General features: G+C 43.4%; 1 protein-coding gene across 2 annotated transcripts in view; it reads left to right on the top strand.

Moving 5' to 3' along the window:
• RNF220 (ring finger protein 220) overlaps positions 1-14203 on the top strand; it is a 217791-nt gene that overhangs the window by 170167 nt on the left and 33421 nt on the right. For both annotated transcript variants that reach the window (XM_084211595.1, XM_084211596.1), the window contains 2 exons: positions 216-337; positions 1325-1457. In XM_084211595.1, the coding sequence (XP_084067721.1) occupies positions 216-337; positions 1325-1457 (255 nt within the window). The remainder of the gene's footprint in view (positions 1-215; positions 338-1324; positions 1458-14203) is intronic.

Genomic DNA, 14203 nt, shown 5'->3' with positions numbered 1-14203 from the left:
AGCTACAGGTTACAGATTTCCTCAGCAAAGTGCCAAGTAACAGTCTCTGTACTGTTCATGGGGGTCAGAATTGGGAGTTACAATGGGATTTTCTGCTGTGAAATATTACCATTTTTGCCAAGGGTTTATTATTTGGAGCTGAGCAAAGACTGGATCTACAAACTTGACATGTCTTCCTTTTTTGTTTGTTTTCTTTCCGTGGTTTCTCCATGCAGCTCGGATTGGAAAAATGAAAAGGAGGAAGCAAGACGAAGGGCAGGTATGTCCCCTCTGCAGCCGACCTCTGTCAGGATCCGAGGAGGAGATGAGTAGGCATGTGGAACAATGCCTTGCAAAGGTAGAGGCGCAACAGGATCACCAGCTGCCATTCCCTTCTCCCTACTCCCAGCTCTGTCTGTAGTTGACTTAATGTGGGGCAAAAACTAACATTGCTGAGCTTGCAGGCAATGCTAACTGTCTCCCTAAGATCTGTAGTCACTTCTTTGTCTGGGAAGATGGATTCTTCTGGATTTTTTCTGTTCTGTTGCATTAGCAACTTTTTACTTCATGCACTGTTCTGCTGTTATGGAAGTCTAATTTGTAGATTTTAAAGGTGGAGCTATTGAAATTTATGAACCTTTTGTAGGACTTCAGGCATCCTATGTAGCACAGGAAGAACAGTGTGTTCTGACAGCATTACAATTGTTTGTTGGGCTCTTTTGTAGCAGACTGGGATTTTTAAAGATTGCATAGTTGTCTTACTCCAGGGAAGTGCATTTAAGCAGAACCGTTCTCTTGCTGTTCATCCCAAAAACAGCAAGGAAGGAGAAACAAGCCCAAGGGGAGGGAGAGAGTTTTGTCATAGGGCTTTTTGTTCATGTTTCTCAGGAAAAACCTTCAATAGAGGACTTGTTGCCTCAAGAGGTGCATAGTGTAAAGAGAGGTGTATTTTTGATCAGCATGCCCCAAAACTGTGTTACAGGAGAACACTTCTGCTAGGGGTCAAAGGAATCATGTTCCTCCATGATAGAGGAGTTTTGTTTGCAAGGTAGGGGCATGCATGTTGAAATGAACACCAGCATTGTTGTAGGGACCAGACCTTTCCTTGAGTAAAAATTATGAAACTTGCAACTTGTTTTAATCTTAGGTTGTCAAGTTCTTCCAGTGCCTATTTACTTCTAGTTTAGGTCAGTAGGAACAGGGATCAGAACAGAAGGTGCTGTATGCTCTAACTTAGCTGTCCTGGGAGCAGTCCAGCTTTTCTTCCCCATCCCACCATGAGTTATGAGCCCCAAAGAGCCATTTTGTGCATCTCAACACTCTGCTCCTGCTTTATCCTGTGCAGAGAGAAGGTTCGTGCATGACTGAGGATGACTCTGTGGACATCGAGAACGAGAACGGCAACCGCTTTGAAGAGTACGAGTGGTGTGGGCAGAAGAGGATACGGGCCACTACTCTCCTGGAGGGAGGATTTCGAGGTGCGCCAGTGTTTTGGGGGCATTTATAAATGATTCTGCTGTGGAAGTTGATCATTACCTATCCTTAAAGGGAGGGACGTGGGGATTTCCCTTCTACAAAAGGCAGAATCATCAGCCTTTGCCAGAATGTAAAGTGATTTCAGTTTTTTGTGCCTCTTGAACGATGAGAATCAAAATTTGTGCAAATCTTTAACGAAGCCTGGGCTTATTTCTTTCTCAAGGAATGTGGCTGAAGAGGGAATGGGTAGATCATATGGGGAAAATAACATTTTATATCTCACATGTAGTAAGAAATACATGGAAATATGTGAAGAGAGGGAAATAGAAATGAAATTGTAAAAATTCCCAGCCTGGAGTGACGAAAGCTGGTGTATCAGCCTCTGGTGATGAATTGGAGGTGACAGCTAAGTCGCTTTAGCACCTGCATAAAATATTAAAGGGCCAGTTGTGCATTTATCACTCCATCCCTTTTAAGGTTGATAAATGAGAATCCAGGAACCTGCTCTGCACCTCCAGCACTGCAAGCCCTTAGGGCTCTCAGACAAACACATTTTATTTTTCCTCCTTCTTTTGCTCCTTCCCTAGTGATGGGGAAATCAGTTACCAAGGAGAGAGTGAGTTATGGCAAAATTTGACCTCTTGTGAGCTTTATTGGTGAATGTAATTTTAGCTAGAAACCTGGCCCCTTTCTTACATTCAGCCCTTTGGCCTCAACGAGGAGGATTTACTAAACTGTTCATTGGCATGAACCTCAGGCACTCACGAGAGTTTCTCACCAGCAATCCATGTAGCGCATGCTTAATGAGAGGAGGAATGCTGGCTCCCTTCGTTCAATAAAGAGGATGGGATGTGATCTCTTCCTATATCAGCTTGGATTTTAATTTAAAATATCTCAAGGGGAAAGGCTACTGCATAAGGGAGTTGGACTTAAAAGCCAGCCGTGTGCTCTGCTAAAACCAGGCACTCCTGATCTGCTCTTGCTTTCCTCTGAAAGTAAATTCTAGCTGGGGTATAGCAGAGCAGATGATAAGGAGCAGCTTCTTTGGGCTTTAAAGGACCCCCAGTGAAGCTCACGCTATTAAATGCTGTGTCAGTAGCCTAAGTTTTTTTTGTGACTGCATGGAGAGTTGTGTCTGTGCGTGATTCCAGGTAGAGGCCTGATGAGACCATGCAGGATCTTAGACTATGTTCATGTAGCGCAGACACTACAATCTGTAGCAGGGAAGCATGGGATGTCTGTGTGCCTCTGTTGTTGTCATCGCTGCTAGTCCTGGTTAGAAAAAGCTGTTAAGTTCATTTCTTCCCTTTTTTTGTGTTTGAGTGGTTTCTTCCTTCATCCCCGCCAAACACCTACATTTGATGAGAGCACGCTCTTCCACTTCTTTGGTGCGGACGTAGTGCTATCTTCACCTGGCAAATATTCCCAGTTGCTTTTGAGGCAATTCACTGAAGTGTGATCTGAGTCTTCCACATTACCTTGCTCATATGGAGACCTTCTTTCAAATGAGGCTTCAGGTGGACTATATGTTTGTAATTGCTGTAGTTAGGCTGGGTAAATGTTTTTCCTAACAGCTTTCTACCTAGTATTTTGGGATAATCAGACACTATGTACAGCATACCTACCTACACTGTGCAAGAAGTTGTAAAATTTGGAAAGCCAGAGCAATGCTGGTGTGATCCCCTACAGCTGGCTGATTGCATTTATTTTTAATGAAGGTACACTTTTTCATGCTCTCTTTTGTGGCTCTCCTATTGTCTCTGACTTCTGCATTCATGGGTCTCCATCACTCAGGACTGCTTTGTGCACTCTCAGGTAACCTTAAGGTGACTGTCTTTCTTTTTTTGCTGCTAGTGTTGGCTCTTGCCAGACAGAATTCTTAATTTACAGCCCTGAAGCACAGCACAACGTTTTGTAGATGCTTTCTAATGCTTAAAACTGCTTTGTCTGGAGTTGGCAAGGCCCTCATTAACCCCTGTCACCTGAGGCTTTGCATTTGGCTCTGTTCCCTTTGCTGAGAAGTAGCAGTGATGTGGAAATCAAATGTCTTTTATAATGCCAGACAGCCTTTACCAGGCTACAGGGATGTCACCAATGTCTAAAGAGATGACATGGGGAAATACATAAAACCGGAGGGGAAAATAGATGGCCATGTGTCTCATTAATTTTGGTTTTAATGGTGTGTTGCTTTGAGGAGATGTCACAGCTGGGTGAAGGGGGAGCAGGACACCGTGGCCACTGTGTGTTGCATGTAAGTCCATGGGGCAGCATTACAGCAGTGTCTCAAACTTAACACAGATCCTGGCTTTTTTTATCATTTTTGGTTAGGGGACAAGGTTCATATCCACATGAGGAAAATTTTTTGCCAATTATGTAGAAAATGCTGACAGGTTCTCAGTTGGAGTAAGGTTGAGAGATCTTAGGGTTTTTCTTCTTAAAAACAGGAGCATCAGGGAAATGAACAGCCCTGTTTCGGTTTTCTGGAAGATGGCCTAAAACTGAAAGGCTGAAACTCTGACTTGTAAAGTTCCTAGGAAGACACTTTCCTGCTTCCAAAGCACTTGCAGGGAAAACTTGTTCTTCTGACCTGAGGAGCTGTCTTAGAAGCTGGAAATTATTTGTCTTCTCTGTTGGTGTTACAGCTGCAAGCCCCCAGTCAGGTCTAGTGTGGCAGAGCCAAAGCACACCTACTTGGCTGCCACAGCTTGGCATACCTGAGGCAGCAGGTGGAAAGAACAGGCTGTGGTAGCCAGTAGGAAAATGACCTGAGAAGTGCAGGGATCAGTGTGTTGTCTCTGAAACTGTTGGGTTTGGTGATGGATTTCAGTCAGGAAATATTTAGTACTTCCAGCTGTCCTCCTGGCTTCTTAAAATTTGCTATCATTCAATTTGCTTTCCAAAACTGGAAAGATGTAAGGTGTAAATTAAGATTATTGGCAATTATGTAGGGTTTGGAGCCACGTTGTTTCAGCAGAGGTCCTGCTTGAAGCAAGGATTTGTAGGAGAGTTTGTGGTTCTCTTTGGGGGTAGGTGCAGAATAATACCAGCATGAAATACCAAACTCTGTTTAAATCAAGCGTGTACTTCAAAGTGTAAAACTGTACTGATAAAATAATCAGATATTCCCCTGCCTCAGTTCAGTGTCACAAGACTAAAATTTCTCTTGAAATACCTGAACATTCAGTCACTATCTCTCCCCATGTCTCTGAATCATCTCTCTCTGAAGCTCTTTGTTGCACGGGATTATTTCATGCCACCTTTAATGAGTTTCTGTGTTTAGGATGCCAACAAGGCTTCGCAAGTGAAAGCGTCAAGTGGCTTCGTCTCTGATGTGGGGTTTGTTGGGGTTTTTTAAATGCTCAACATATTTGTAGCAATTCTTCTCTTCCAGTCCAGAATGGATGCACATTACCCTCAGTGTTTACACTGTAAGGTTATCCCTTTAAAGAATTCCTGAGGGAAGTTCAAAAGGGTTTTTTTTTCTTTGAAAGATTCAGTGTCTCTTTTTGTGTGTATGTTTCTTACTTGAAAGAAGGAAAGGGAGGGGGGGAAGTGGAAAAAAAGTGCTTTATCTGAAAAGAATCACATCAGCTTCACACTGATAGAAGCTGCTGTCATCTCTTAAACGGCTTAGCACAGTCAAAAGGCAAGAGGACTTAAAACAGTGTCTTACACAGGGATCGATGGGTGGAACACATAACTCGTAACTGCAAAAAAAAAAGCAGCTCGGGGGGAGAGATAACGGTAATGATTGCATTGAGGGAAGCTTGAGGGAGGCTTGTTCTTTGTAACACAGCTTCAAAGGTGTCTGGACTGGTGCCTAAGCAAACTGTCCTGTGAAGTTGCTGCCTCTGTAGGTCTAGGGGAGGCGGGGGGTGGGGGATGCTTGCACCCTTCTGTTTCTTAACAGATGGGACAAAGATTAGTAAATGCCAGGTTAGCGGTTCCCTTCTGCTGCCTCAGATTTGAGGAGAGGATTTTGTCACTTGGTCCCTTTCCGTCCGTTCCGGGAGGCAGCTTGCCCAGGAGAGGGGATGGAGGAGAGCGGGGCTGGGGCGGCTGGGGAGCTGGGTGTTGGGTGGGATGTCAGTTTATCGATCGCACCTCAGTCAGGAGAGCTGCGGGCGCAGTGCTCTGAGCACGAGCGGCAGCGTGCTTAATGTGATTGAAAGGCAGTTAAAATGGCGGTGACCTTTTCAGGGGGAATTAGATTGCCTGCCAAGAGTGGTTAGAGGGAGTGATAACGCCAGCTTGAGGAAGCTGTCCAGTCTGCTTCAAAGGGAGAGAGACAGGGAAAGCAAGCTGGCAGCAAGTACCATTTAAGGCACGAACCGTGCGGCCTGATAGGACAGAGATTGCTGTCCTCTTTAGATATGAAAGAATTGAAGAATTGTAGCTAAGTTCTCCCTCCACCCGCCCCATCCTTCTCTTCTCCCCTCCAGCTCCCCCACCAAAAAGCCTTCCTCTAGGTGCAGTAGCAAGCTAGTCACCACTGCTCTTCTCAGTTTCTTTTGCTTCAGCAGATCAGTTGCATCAAAAATAACACAGAAGAGAGAAAGACTTTAAAAATGTTAAAATGGCAAGCAGGGCATTTTCAGGGAAGGATACTTTCTAAGAAAGATCAACATGACAAGGATCTGTCTGATAGATTGTGATACTCTTGAAGAAGGAGAAACACACAGGGATTACTTAACTCTGAAGTTTCTCTTTTTTTTTTTCCGGTATTTCTTTCTATTTCTCCACGCAGCCCTTCTCCCAAGCTAGCAAAGGGCTTGGCTCTATTTGCTAATGTCTTACCAAGGGAAAAGAACAACACAACTAAGTGTACGCATAGAGGGACTTGGTAAAGCCTTTATAAGCTGTAACAAACTGCAGTTATCCTTGGGGGTCCATTTGCATTGGATCTCATGTCGTGTACAATTAGGGCAGCTGCCTGGAAAGTAGGACTGTATTAAAATGCTTAAAAGTTTCTAGCAAATGGCTGAAGTCCTCTCACTGCCAGCTTTCTATCAACACAGAATCAAGATATGCTTCAGTTAGAGCAGCAAATGTTGTAGGCCAGCCTTTGTCCAGTGTGGGTTAGTTGTCCCAGAAAGAGGATTGGGGCAGGAGCTGTGTTCTCCTCCAGCTTGTTCTCCTTCTAAATCCATGCAGCATTGGAATCATTCTTTCATGTGTGAGGTCCTGGCCTCAGAATCTAAATAGATACTTCTTACTTCTTCTACCTCAACAACAGGCTTTTGTGATTACAGTGACTTCTTGGATCTGGTAACTGCCTGGCAGAAAACTCCAAATAGAGAGGGAAAACTCATTTGTGCTTCTCTGTGAAATTTCTGAAAATGGAACTCTACAGCAAAACTCTTAAAATCTGTGTTTGACAAGTATGTGGAAACTGAAGCATGCAGAAGCATCTTCTCTAGTGTTAAAAAGATAGCAGAGCTCTAGAATCTCACCTAGTAGCCAGCTGTGTCCTCTTTTTCAGATAAAATATAATGAGACATACAGGGAAGCTTCAAGAGGCAAGGAGATTGCCTTTTTTTTCATGTCAGGAGATTCAGGCTGCATTTAAGGTTATATTGGTAAGAGGGTATAAACTGTTCTATTCAAATGCAGCAAAAGCATTTGAGCTGAACAGTAAATGTGTGTCTTCTCTTAAGAAACTGTGTGGGAAATGGAAGATGTCACTGGCATATTTAGGCCTTTTGGAAGAGTGGTGTAGTACCTATAATCATCGTTGCTGCTGCTGTGTAGATGAGCCAGAATGCATTCCTTTTACCCTGGTAAACTAAAGCAAACTTCAGCTTGGGTGCAAGAGCAGTCTGTATTAAGAGTAGAAGGAATCTGTGCTGAAATGAAATTCTTAATCTTCTTCCCATTTAGCAAGAGCTCAATTTAGTGCATTTTTCTGCCATGTTTCCAGTGTCAGTATCTCTCTCTTAGGTGACTGTGTCTGTACATCTGAGCATCTTTCCCAGCCTCTCAGCCCTTGAATTTTAGCCTTCCTATGTTTGGGTTGCTACCTTCTGCTGGTCACTTCTACCTTCTGTAAGCTTCCAAGTGGGCAAGATGTACAAGTTCCTGCTTTATGCCCCTTATAGAGGGCTGCTGAGCCCCAGAGCACTTGTGTCCCTTACCTCAGCCCTTGTGTAAAAGTGGTAATCCTGGTAATCCCTCCATTGCAGAAGCACAATAATTTGGATTGGTCTGATGGGAGTAGCCCAACCAATTCTTAACGTTTGCACCTATCTCCTTTGAGAGCAAGTACTTGGCCATAAGGTAATAGTTGACCTAAAAATGCTAACAAAGTCTGTTTGCATAGTGTTAGATACAGTAATCAAATGGGCTGCACCTGATTCTTTCTCTGTAGTTCGTGTCTGCATATAGAATTTGAAGGATTCTGTGGTTAATTAATATCTCTTAAATATTGTCCTGTATATTAATATCATAAGTTGGCTCTAGTGAGCCAGAAAAACAGATTAGAATAGTATGTGATTTAAGAAGAAAAAAACCTCTTTCCTTACGTACAAAAGCCAGCATGACCTACCATGTAACTGATGTCCAGTGTCATGTGTGTTTGAAGTTCACATAATTCTTCAAGGAACACCATTTTCTTAATTTTGGAACACAAAGTAATCAATGGGACTTAGCAAAGTAAAAATAATTCTAACTGGGAAAAAATAAATTGGTGAAGATAGCCATTAAAATTTCTCATTGCTGATTGTACATTTTTGTTAACTTGAATTCAAAAATAAAATAATGTAATTTTTATGTTCCAACTGCTAGAATGCATTAGCTGAAAGCAGCACAATCAAGTAAACCTTGGTGGTTGATTTATGTAACACCAATAGCCACTCTAACCAGGAAAAGATTTTCTGCAGGAAGAAGTGGAATTCTTTCCCTTTTCCAGTATTACATATTGTAGTTGGGGGATGAGAAGGGATGTCTGTCAACCCCTTCCTAGAGGAAGGAAGGGAAAAAAAAAGAAAACAGAAAATGCAGTTGTAACACCATGAAAATTAGCAGGGGGAGTGAAGGAGCAGGTAGAGCACCTGAAACTACTCCTTTTTTGCAGCAGACTGCGTATCAGTTGACGGTTCCTTTAAACTTCAGGTTTTGTAGATCTCAGACATTGGTTGCTCTGCAATCCAGTTTTCTACTGGTCTGTTAGCTGTGGTTTTGAAAATCCCAGGCTTTAAGATAGTAATCTGATAAATTTTTAATTTTTTTCCCTCAAGGGCCTGCGGTTTTTGCTAGAACTGCAACCTACTTCTTGGGCACTCAGGTCAAACTTGAGCTTTAAGCACACAGTAGTTGATTGACGTGATTTTAATAGCATTTTAGAATACAGTTGTTAAGTCAGGGGCAGTGAGATGTTCCTAAAGGAAAAAGGGAGCACAGGTCTCAATGGCTCTAAACAGCTCCTGTCTCCGTGTGTCGTCTGCTCCGCGCGGCGGTGAAACGCATTATCGAGTAGTGCCCGGAAAGTGGCTAACTGCGTTTGACACACGCCAACTCCCTGCCTCCACACTGGATAATTGCATTGTCAACTGTTCAGCAAAGTGGCAGGTGACACTGCAGCCGGATTGATTGTCCTACTATGGAGGCTCCCAAGACTGTCAGCCACCCAATCGATAGAGTTTACACAAGACACTGTGACTGCATCTGTAACTAATTTCAGTTTGAACCTCGCAAGATGCGGCTGTCCCTGTTTCCTGGCCTCTCTTCTTTGCTTGCATCTTCTCCCTGGACAAGGAAGTTGTTTTTCCATGAAAGCCCGGTTTTATTTCTTGTTTTGGAGCTGGAAGTGAAGAAATCAATGGTGTGTTTTGTGGTTTCAGAGTTGAGGGCATTACAGCACATGGCTAACTAGCAGCTCCAGTTTTGCAATCAATAGACTGATCAATTGATTAAATTAGCACTGATTTTTCTTTCTTCTTTCCAGCCTAGAAAAGAATTAGTTTGGGAGGAAAAGCACATGTGTTTGGCCTATGAAATTTAGCCTTTGGTTTTTCCAGTCCTTGGTTGCCTTTCCCCCATGAATACAATCTCTGTGCTCATCATTATTTAAAGCAAACTGCATTGAGCCCCTCCACTGGTAGCAGTCTGCTGTAAGCCAAGGTGTCACATTCAGCTGTTCACCAGCCTTGCAGCTTCATGCTCGGCTGCCTTAGAAAAGTCATCCTCCGAGCTCTGCTGTGCTGCTTTATTATTGGCAAAGTTGCGACATTCCTGTGATCCCTGTCAGTGGTGCTTATTGATCCAGTGATGTGAATCTGCTTAGTGATTCAAGATTACTTTAATTCTCCCTCTTCCTTTTTTGTTTGTTTCCACCCTCTCCCCAGGGGAACAAAACCTTTCAGATCCACCTTTCCCTAACTGTGGAAAACGAGCTGTAGCTGCAAAGACCATGGCTGTTGCTGGTGCTTTTGTACTTCAGCTGCGGGTTTGAAGAGCAGCCTTTGAGGCTGTTCTCACCTTCCTGTATCATATCAGCCAGCACGAGGCTCTAGGAGGCAGCCATGAATTGTTAAACCAGATCAGACCTTTGGTCCCACCTAGTGTGTTTTCCCCACTGCAGCCATAGTCTGTACCTGATGGGTTACAGGAGGCACAAAAGACATCTCTGGATTACTCCTCAATGCTGCAAAGGGTGGAGAAGCCTCTTCCTGAGCCTTGCAGCAGCTGGCTCTTACCCTGTACAGCAGTGCTTGTCTGCCCTTTGTTCAGCATGCTGCTGCAAAATTATGGTAATGGTCGTAAAATTATACGGCCCCTTTCCTTAAAGGCAGCTGTTTCTGTGATCTGTTAGCAAAGATCCCTGTAAGCATCCACGCTGGTAAGCAGTCAGGTCTCTGACAGCCCATTTGTGCCCATGTGGGAGCTAATAGACAGCATCAGATGGATGCATCTGCTGTTTCAGGTGTGTGCTGTAACAACACAGTTGGGTGTCAGTTTTCCAGGTAAATCACCATTTAGCTTTAAATGGATCTGGCTCCTGAGAAATAAAACTCTTGTTTTGTAAGCAGCTTTTCTTGGCTTCTGAATGTCATTTTTTTTTTCTACAACAGGCTGGGACCATCACCAGAGCTATTCTATCCCTGTTGGTGCTAGGAAAAAGTGGGGGAACAATGTCACTGTTGAAAAATAAGGCTGGGGAGGCATTATGGATCTGTAGAAAGACCTGTGTTCAACATGGTCTCATCTTTGCTTTCCTCTCATTTTCAAGAATTTTTAGTGGCTTTCTCTGTCTTCCCAGATGTCTCTTACAATAAAATGGCATCTATGCCACCCTGTCCTCTTAGTCTTAGTTTGGGATACTTCAGCAGATGATGGAATAAACCCAGTTTAGAGCCATTCTTGGAAGTATGTGAGGCCTGGCCGTGAGTCTGCATAAACTACTTTTATTGCCTTCATTGTTTTTGCTCTCCAAGAAGGCAACGAGTGCCATTTCTATAAGAAAATAGAGTGAACGTGCTGGAAAGGGAGGTTGTACAAAAGGGGGTCACTGCAAGGAGTGTAATTAGCAAAGGCTGCAGTTCTGGAGATTTATGGGAGGCATTTCTTCTTTCCTGAGCACATGTATGCTACCTGCAAACAGAATGAATGCCTCTTCCCAGCCAAAATAGGCCCCAGTAGAGCTCTAGGCCTCTAAGATGGATTTGAATTTAGACCCATTTATGGAATTCACACAAAATTTGGGATTTCTAGAATATTTCCAGTATAGATTTTTTGCACACGTACACACAAACACTCACACACGCTCCCACTCCCATTCCTTGGAGGCCAAACTGGAGAAATATTAGTCATCCAGGTGAGTTTGATCCTCTATATGAGCAGTATCTTGTAGCTGCTTTGACAATGGTGGTGCAAATAATAATGCTGACATTTTAGTTTTCTTCCCTGGCTTTCTTTGGGGTGATAATGAAATATAGACATATAATTAAATATATATAGAGCAGCTGGTCACCAAAACTGATCTGCCTAGTTAGGAGTTGAGATGCAGAGGTGGGGGCACAGTAGGTCTGTGTTTTCCTAACTGTGCTCATGGAATTAGGCTGGGGTCATTTGGGGCTGCAGTGGTCTGGTTGTGTTACCATTCTGCCCCTAAGACTGCCAGTCTCCCTGTGAGCTCATGCCTGTGCAGAAGCAGTGCTGTCAGCACCTGAAGCAGCATATGTTGTCACTTGGACCATCTGCTACAGAGTGTGATGGAGAAAGGGATGTACTTGAATGTGAAGTCCTTTTATTTGTCCTGTGAATCTGCTTATATATCATGTTAATAACTCTTGATCTTAACCTGGGCCACCATTCACTGGAGAGTTGATCAGGTGACCACTCATCAGGGGGACTGCATAAAGGAAGTGAGATTTGAGAAGCAGTGCAGAGGTCAGAGAGGATGCTTAGGCATAGGGGACAACTTAAGAGAAAGAGAAGTGCTTTTATTTTATTTGCTTCCCCTAAGAAGGGGAAGGAAAGGATTTCTGGTGAGATTTATCTACAGACATTGTTAATAGGTCCATGGAAAGAATGGGAAGTGCTTTTACCTTCAAGCTCAGCTGATTCCTGTAGCCTGCCAGTGCTTGAAGTTGGCAGCAGTTACGAGGCATGCAAATTTTTCCTGCTTTTCTGACCTCTGAGTCAGTATTTCAGAAACACTGTTGCTTGTGTAGAGTACCTAAAGAAAGTAAGAAGAATTGGTGCTCTGGCAGACTGCTTTGTGACCAGCCCAAGCAAAGAAAGCTGTGTACACAGTGCTAGGTAAGTGATGTTGATAGGTACATTCTGATTGATGGGCGAGTTTGTCTCCCAAACTGTCACAGGGTTTATAGAGGTGCCACTCAATACCAGTGCTGGAATTGCTTGTCAGAGCACCTGGCTACAAGAGCAATGGGGATTGGAGACAGAGCTGTAACTTTGTTTTTTCTCTGCTTAATGGCCTCAGCGTCTGACCTGCCTGTTCACTCCTGTTTGTCTGGTCCTTAAGGAGGCAGCTGGGATTAAGACTGTCAGAGAATTGTGTTGCTTTAGCATCAGGAGGCTAATTGTATTGGGGCTGGCAGTATATGACAAGGGGTTGTCTCCTACCAAATGCACAGCAAGAGCGAAAAATTCTCAACAAGGGACAAGAAAGGTATGGAAGAGTCTGCACTGGATTTGTTCTTTTTTCATCTAAAAGCAGCATTTTCAAATTCGCATGTGGAATTACATTCCTCAGGACTTGGGTGACTCCTAAGAGTCAGAGCTGCTTCTGTGAATAACAGATCACATCTCTTATGAATTCCTAGGTCAAACTCTCAAGTTAACATTCAGCTGTGGGATTTCACTTTGTTAACATGTGGGAATAAACTTCTGGTCCCGAGCATTGACCTCTGGATAACACACTGGCTTTAGAGGTCTCTGCTCTAAGCAGTGTTGCTGATGGCTGTGAATTATTGTGTGACCTTCAGAAGCAGAGCCTTGCTGGAGGAACCCTTCCTGTTCTCAGTGCACACTATTGAATTGCAAATCACCCGAGTGGAGTTGGTAGGGGGTCTTCTGGAAGCTCTTGTCCTCTGCACTCCATTTCACGTTTTCCTTTCTCCTCGATGGTAGTGTACACCACCAGCAGGAGCTGGAAGTTGTGAGCCCTCTTTACATTTGGGCTGAGTTAGTGAGAAGCAGGTGTGATCCTTTTGGGCCTTCCTTGCATTTAGTGGTCTTCTTAATCCATTTATAACAGCACTTGTCCAAAAATCTGGTTTGAATGAGCCTGAGATGAATGAATAATGTCAAGCAGTTCAGACGTCAAATATTTGAACAGCTGCGTGGGTGTTTTCACTGGCTTTGTGCATGGAAGCAACCCCAGGAAGTTAGACAAGGAGGGTCAGGTTGAAATTGTGGCACCAAACCCGATCCCAATGGAGTAGGCCTCAAAATCCATCCCTGCTGCAGAATGAAAAGGTATTATAGGATGCTGGTTGCAAGCCCTTCATTCCCCAGGTGATGCTGGGCCAAGCTTTGCATCCCATTTTTTAGTATCTTTTGATTTGTATCAGAAACATGTTTTGTGGCTTTTTTGTTTTTCCTTTTTATTTAAAGCAGTTTCTGAAGTCCTAAAACTGTTAGCACAACTTATATTCAGAATATTTTCTGGATTCATGGAGGTTACTTTGTTTAGCGTACAGTTTCTAAATCATTGGTTTTTACTGTGTTGCAATGGACTGCATTTGGTCACATTAAAAAAAAATCCATATTAAGTGAAAAACTGAGAGTTGGATCACCTGATTACACCTTCCTTTAGGTGTCGGTCTGGGAGTTCTTGTTTGATCAGAAAAGAATATTTACCTTTCCCCTGTCCCTCGTTTTAACCTATGAACTTCTCTGCAGTGCACTCTCTGACTGAAAGGCTCTCACAGATCATCCCAGTGTGTATTTGCCATCATAACACATACTATCCAAACTCTCCCCTTGTACACTCCCTGTTTAGGAAGTATAGTAGTTTGCTGGCAGTGCAATAGAGCTAGATTCAGCCAAAGCTCTGGAATATTTTCCTTCCAGACTTAAAAGGGATTTTCTTAAATACAAAGGTCTTGAGAGCAAGGACACAAGGATTGTGAAGACAAGGTGCCTTAATATTTGTAAACTGTATTGTAGTAAGCAGATCTTCTCATCTTAAGCTCTAGCCATAAACCACCATTTGGCTTGAGTCACTTGGAAACAAAATTGATGGAAAGGTGCATGTCTGCTGTGTGCTTGGCATCCTTGCAGA

This window comes from Fringilla coelebs (genome assembly GCF_963513975.1).
Source record: "Fringilla coelebs genome assembly, chromosome: 9".
Taxonomy (NCBI): Eukaryota; Metazoa; Chordata; class Aves; order Passeriformes; family Fringillidae; genus Fringilla; species Fringilla coelebs.
This window is presented reverse-complemented; position numbering and strand designations above follow the sequence as displayed.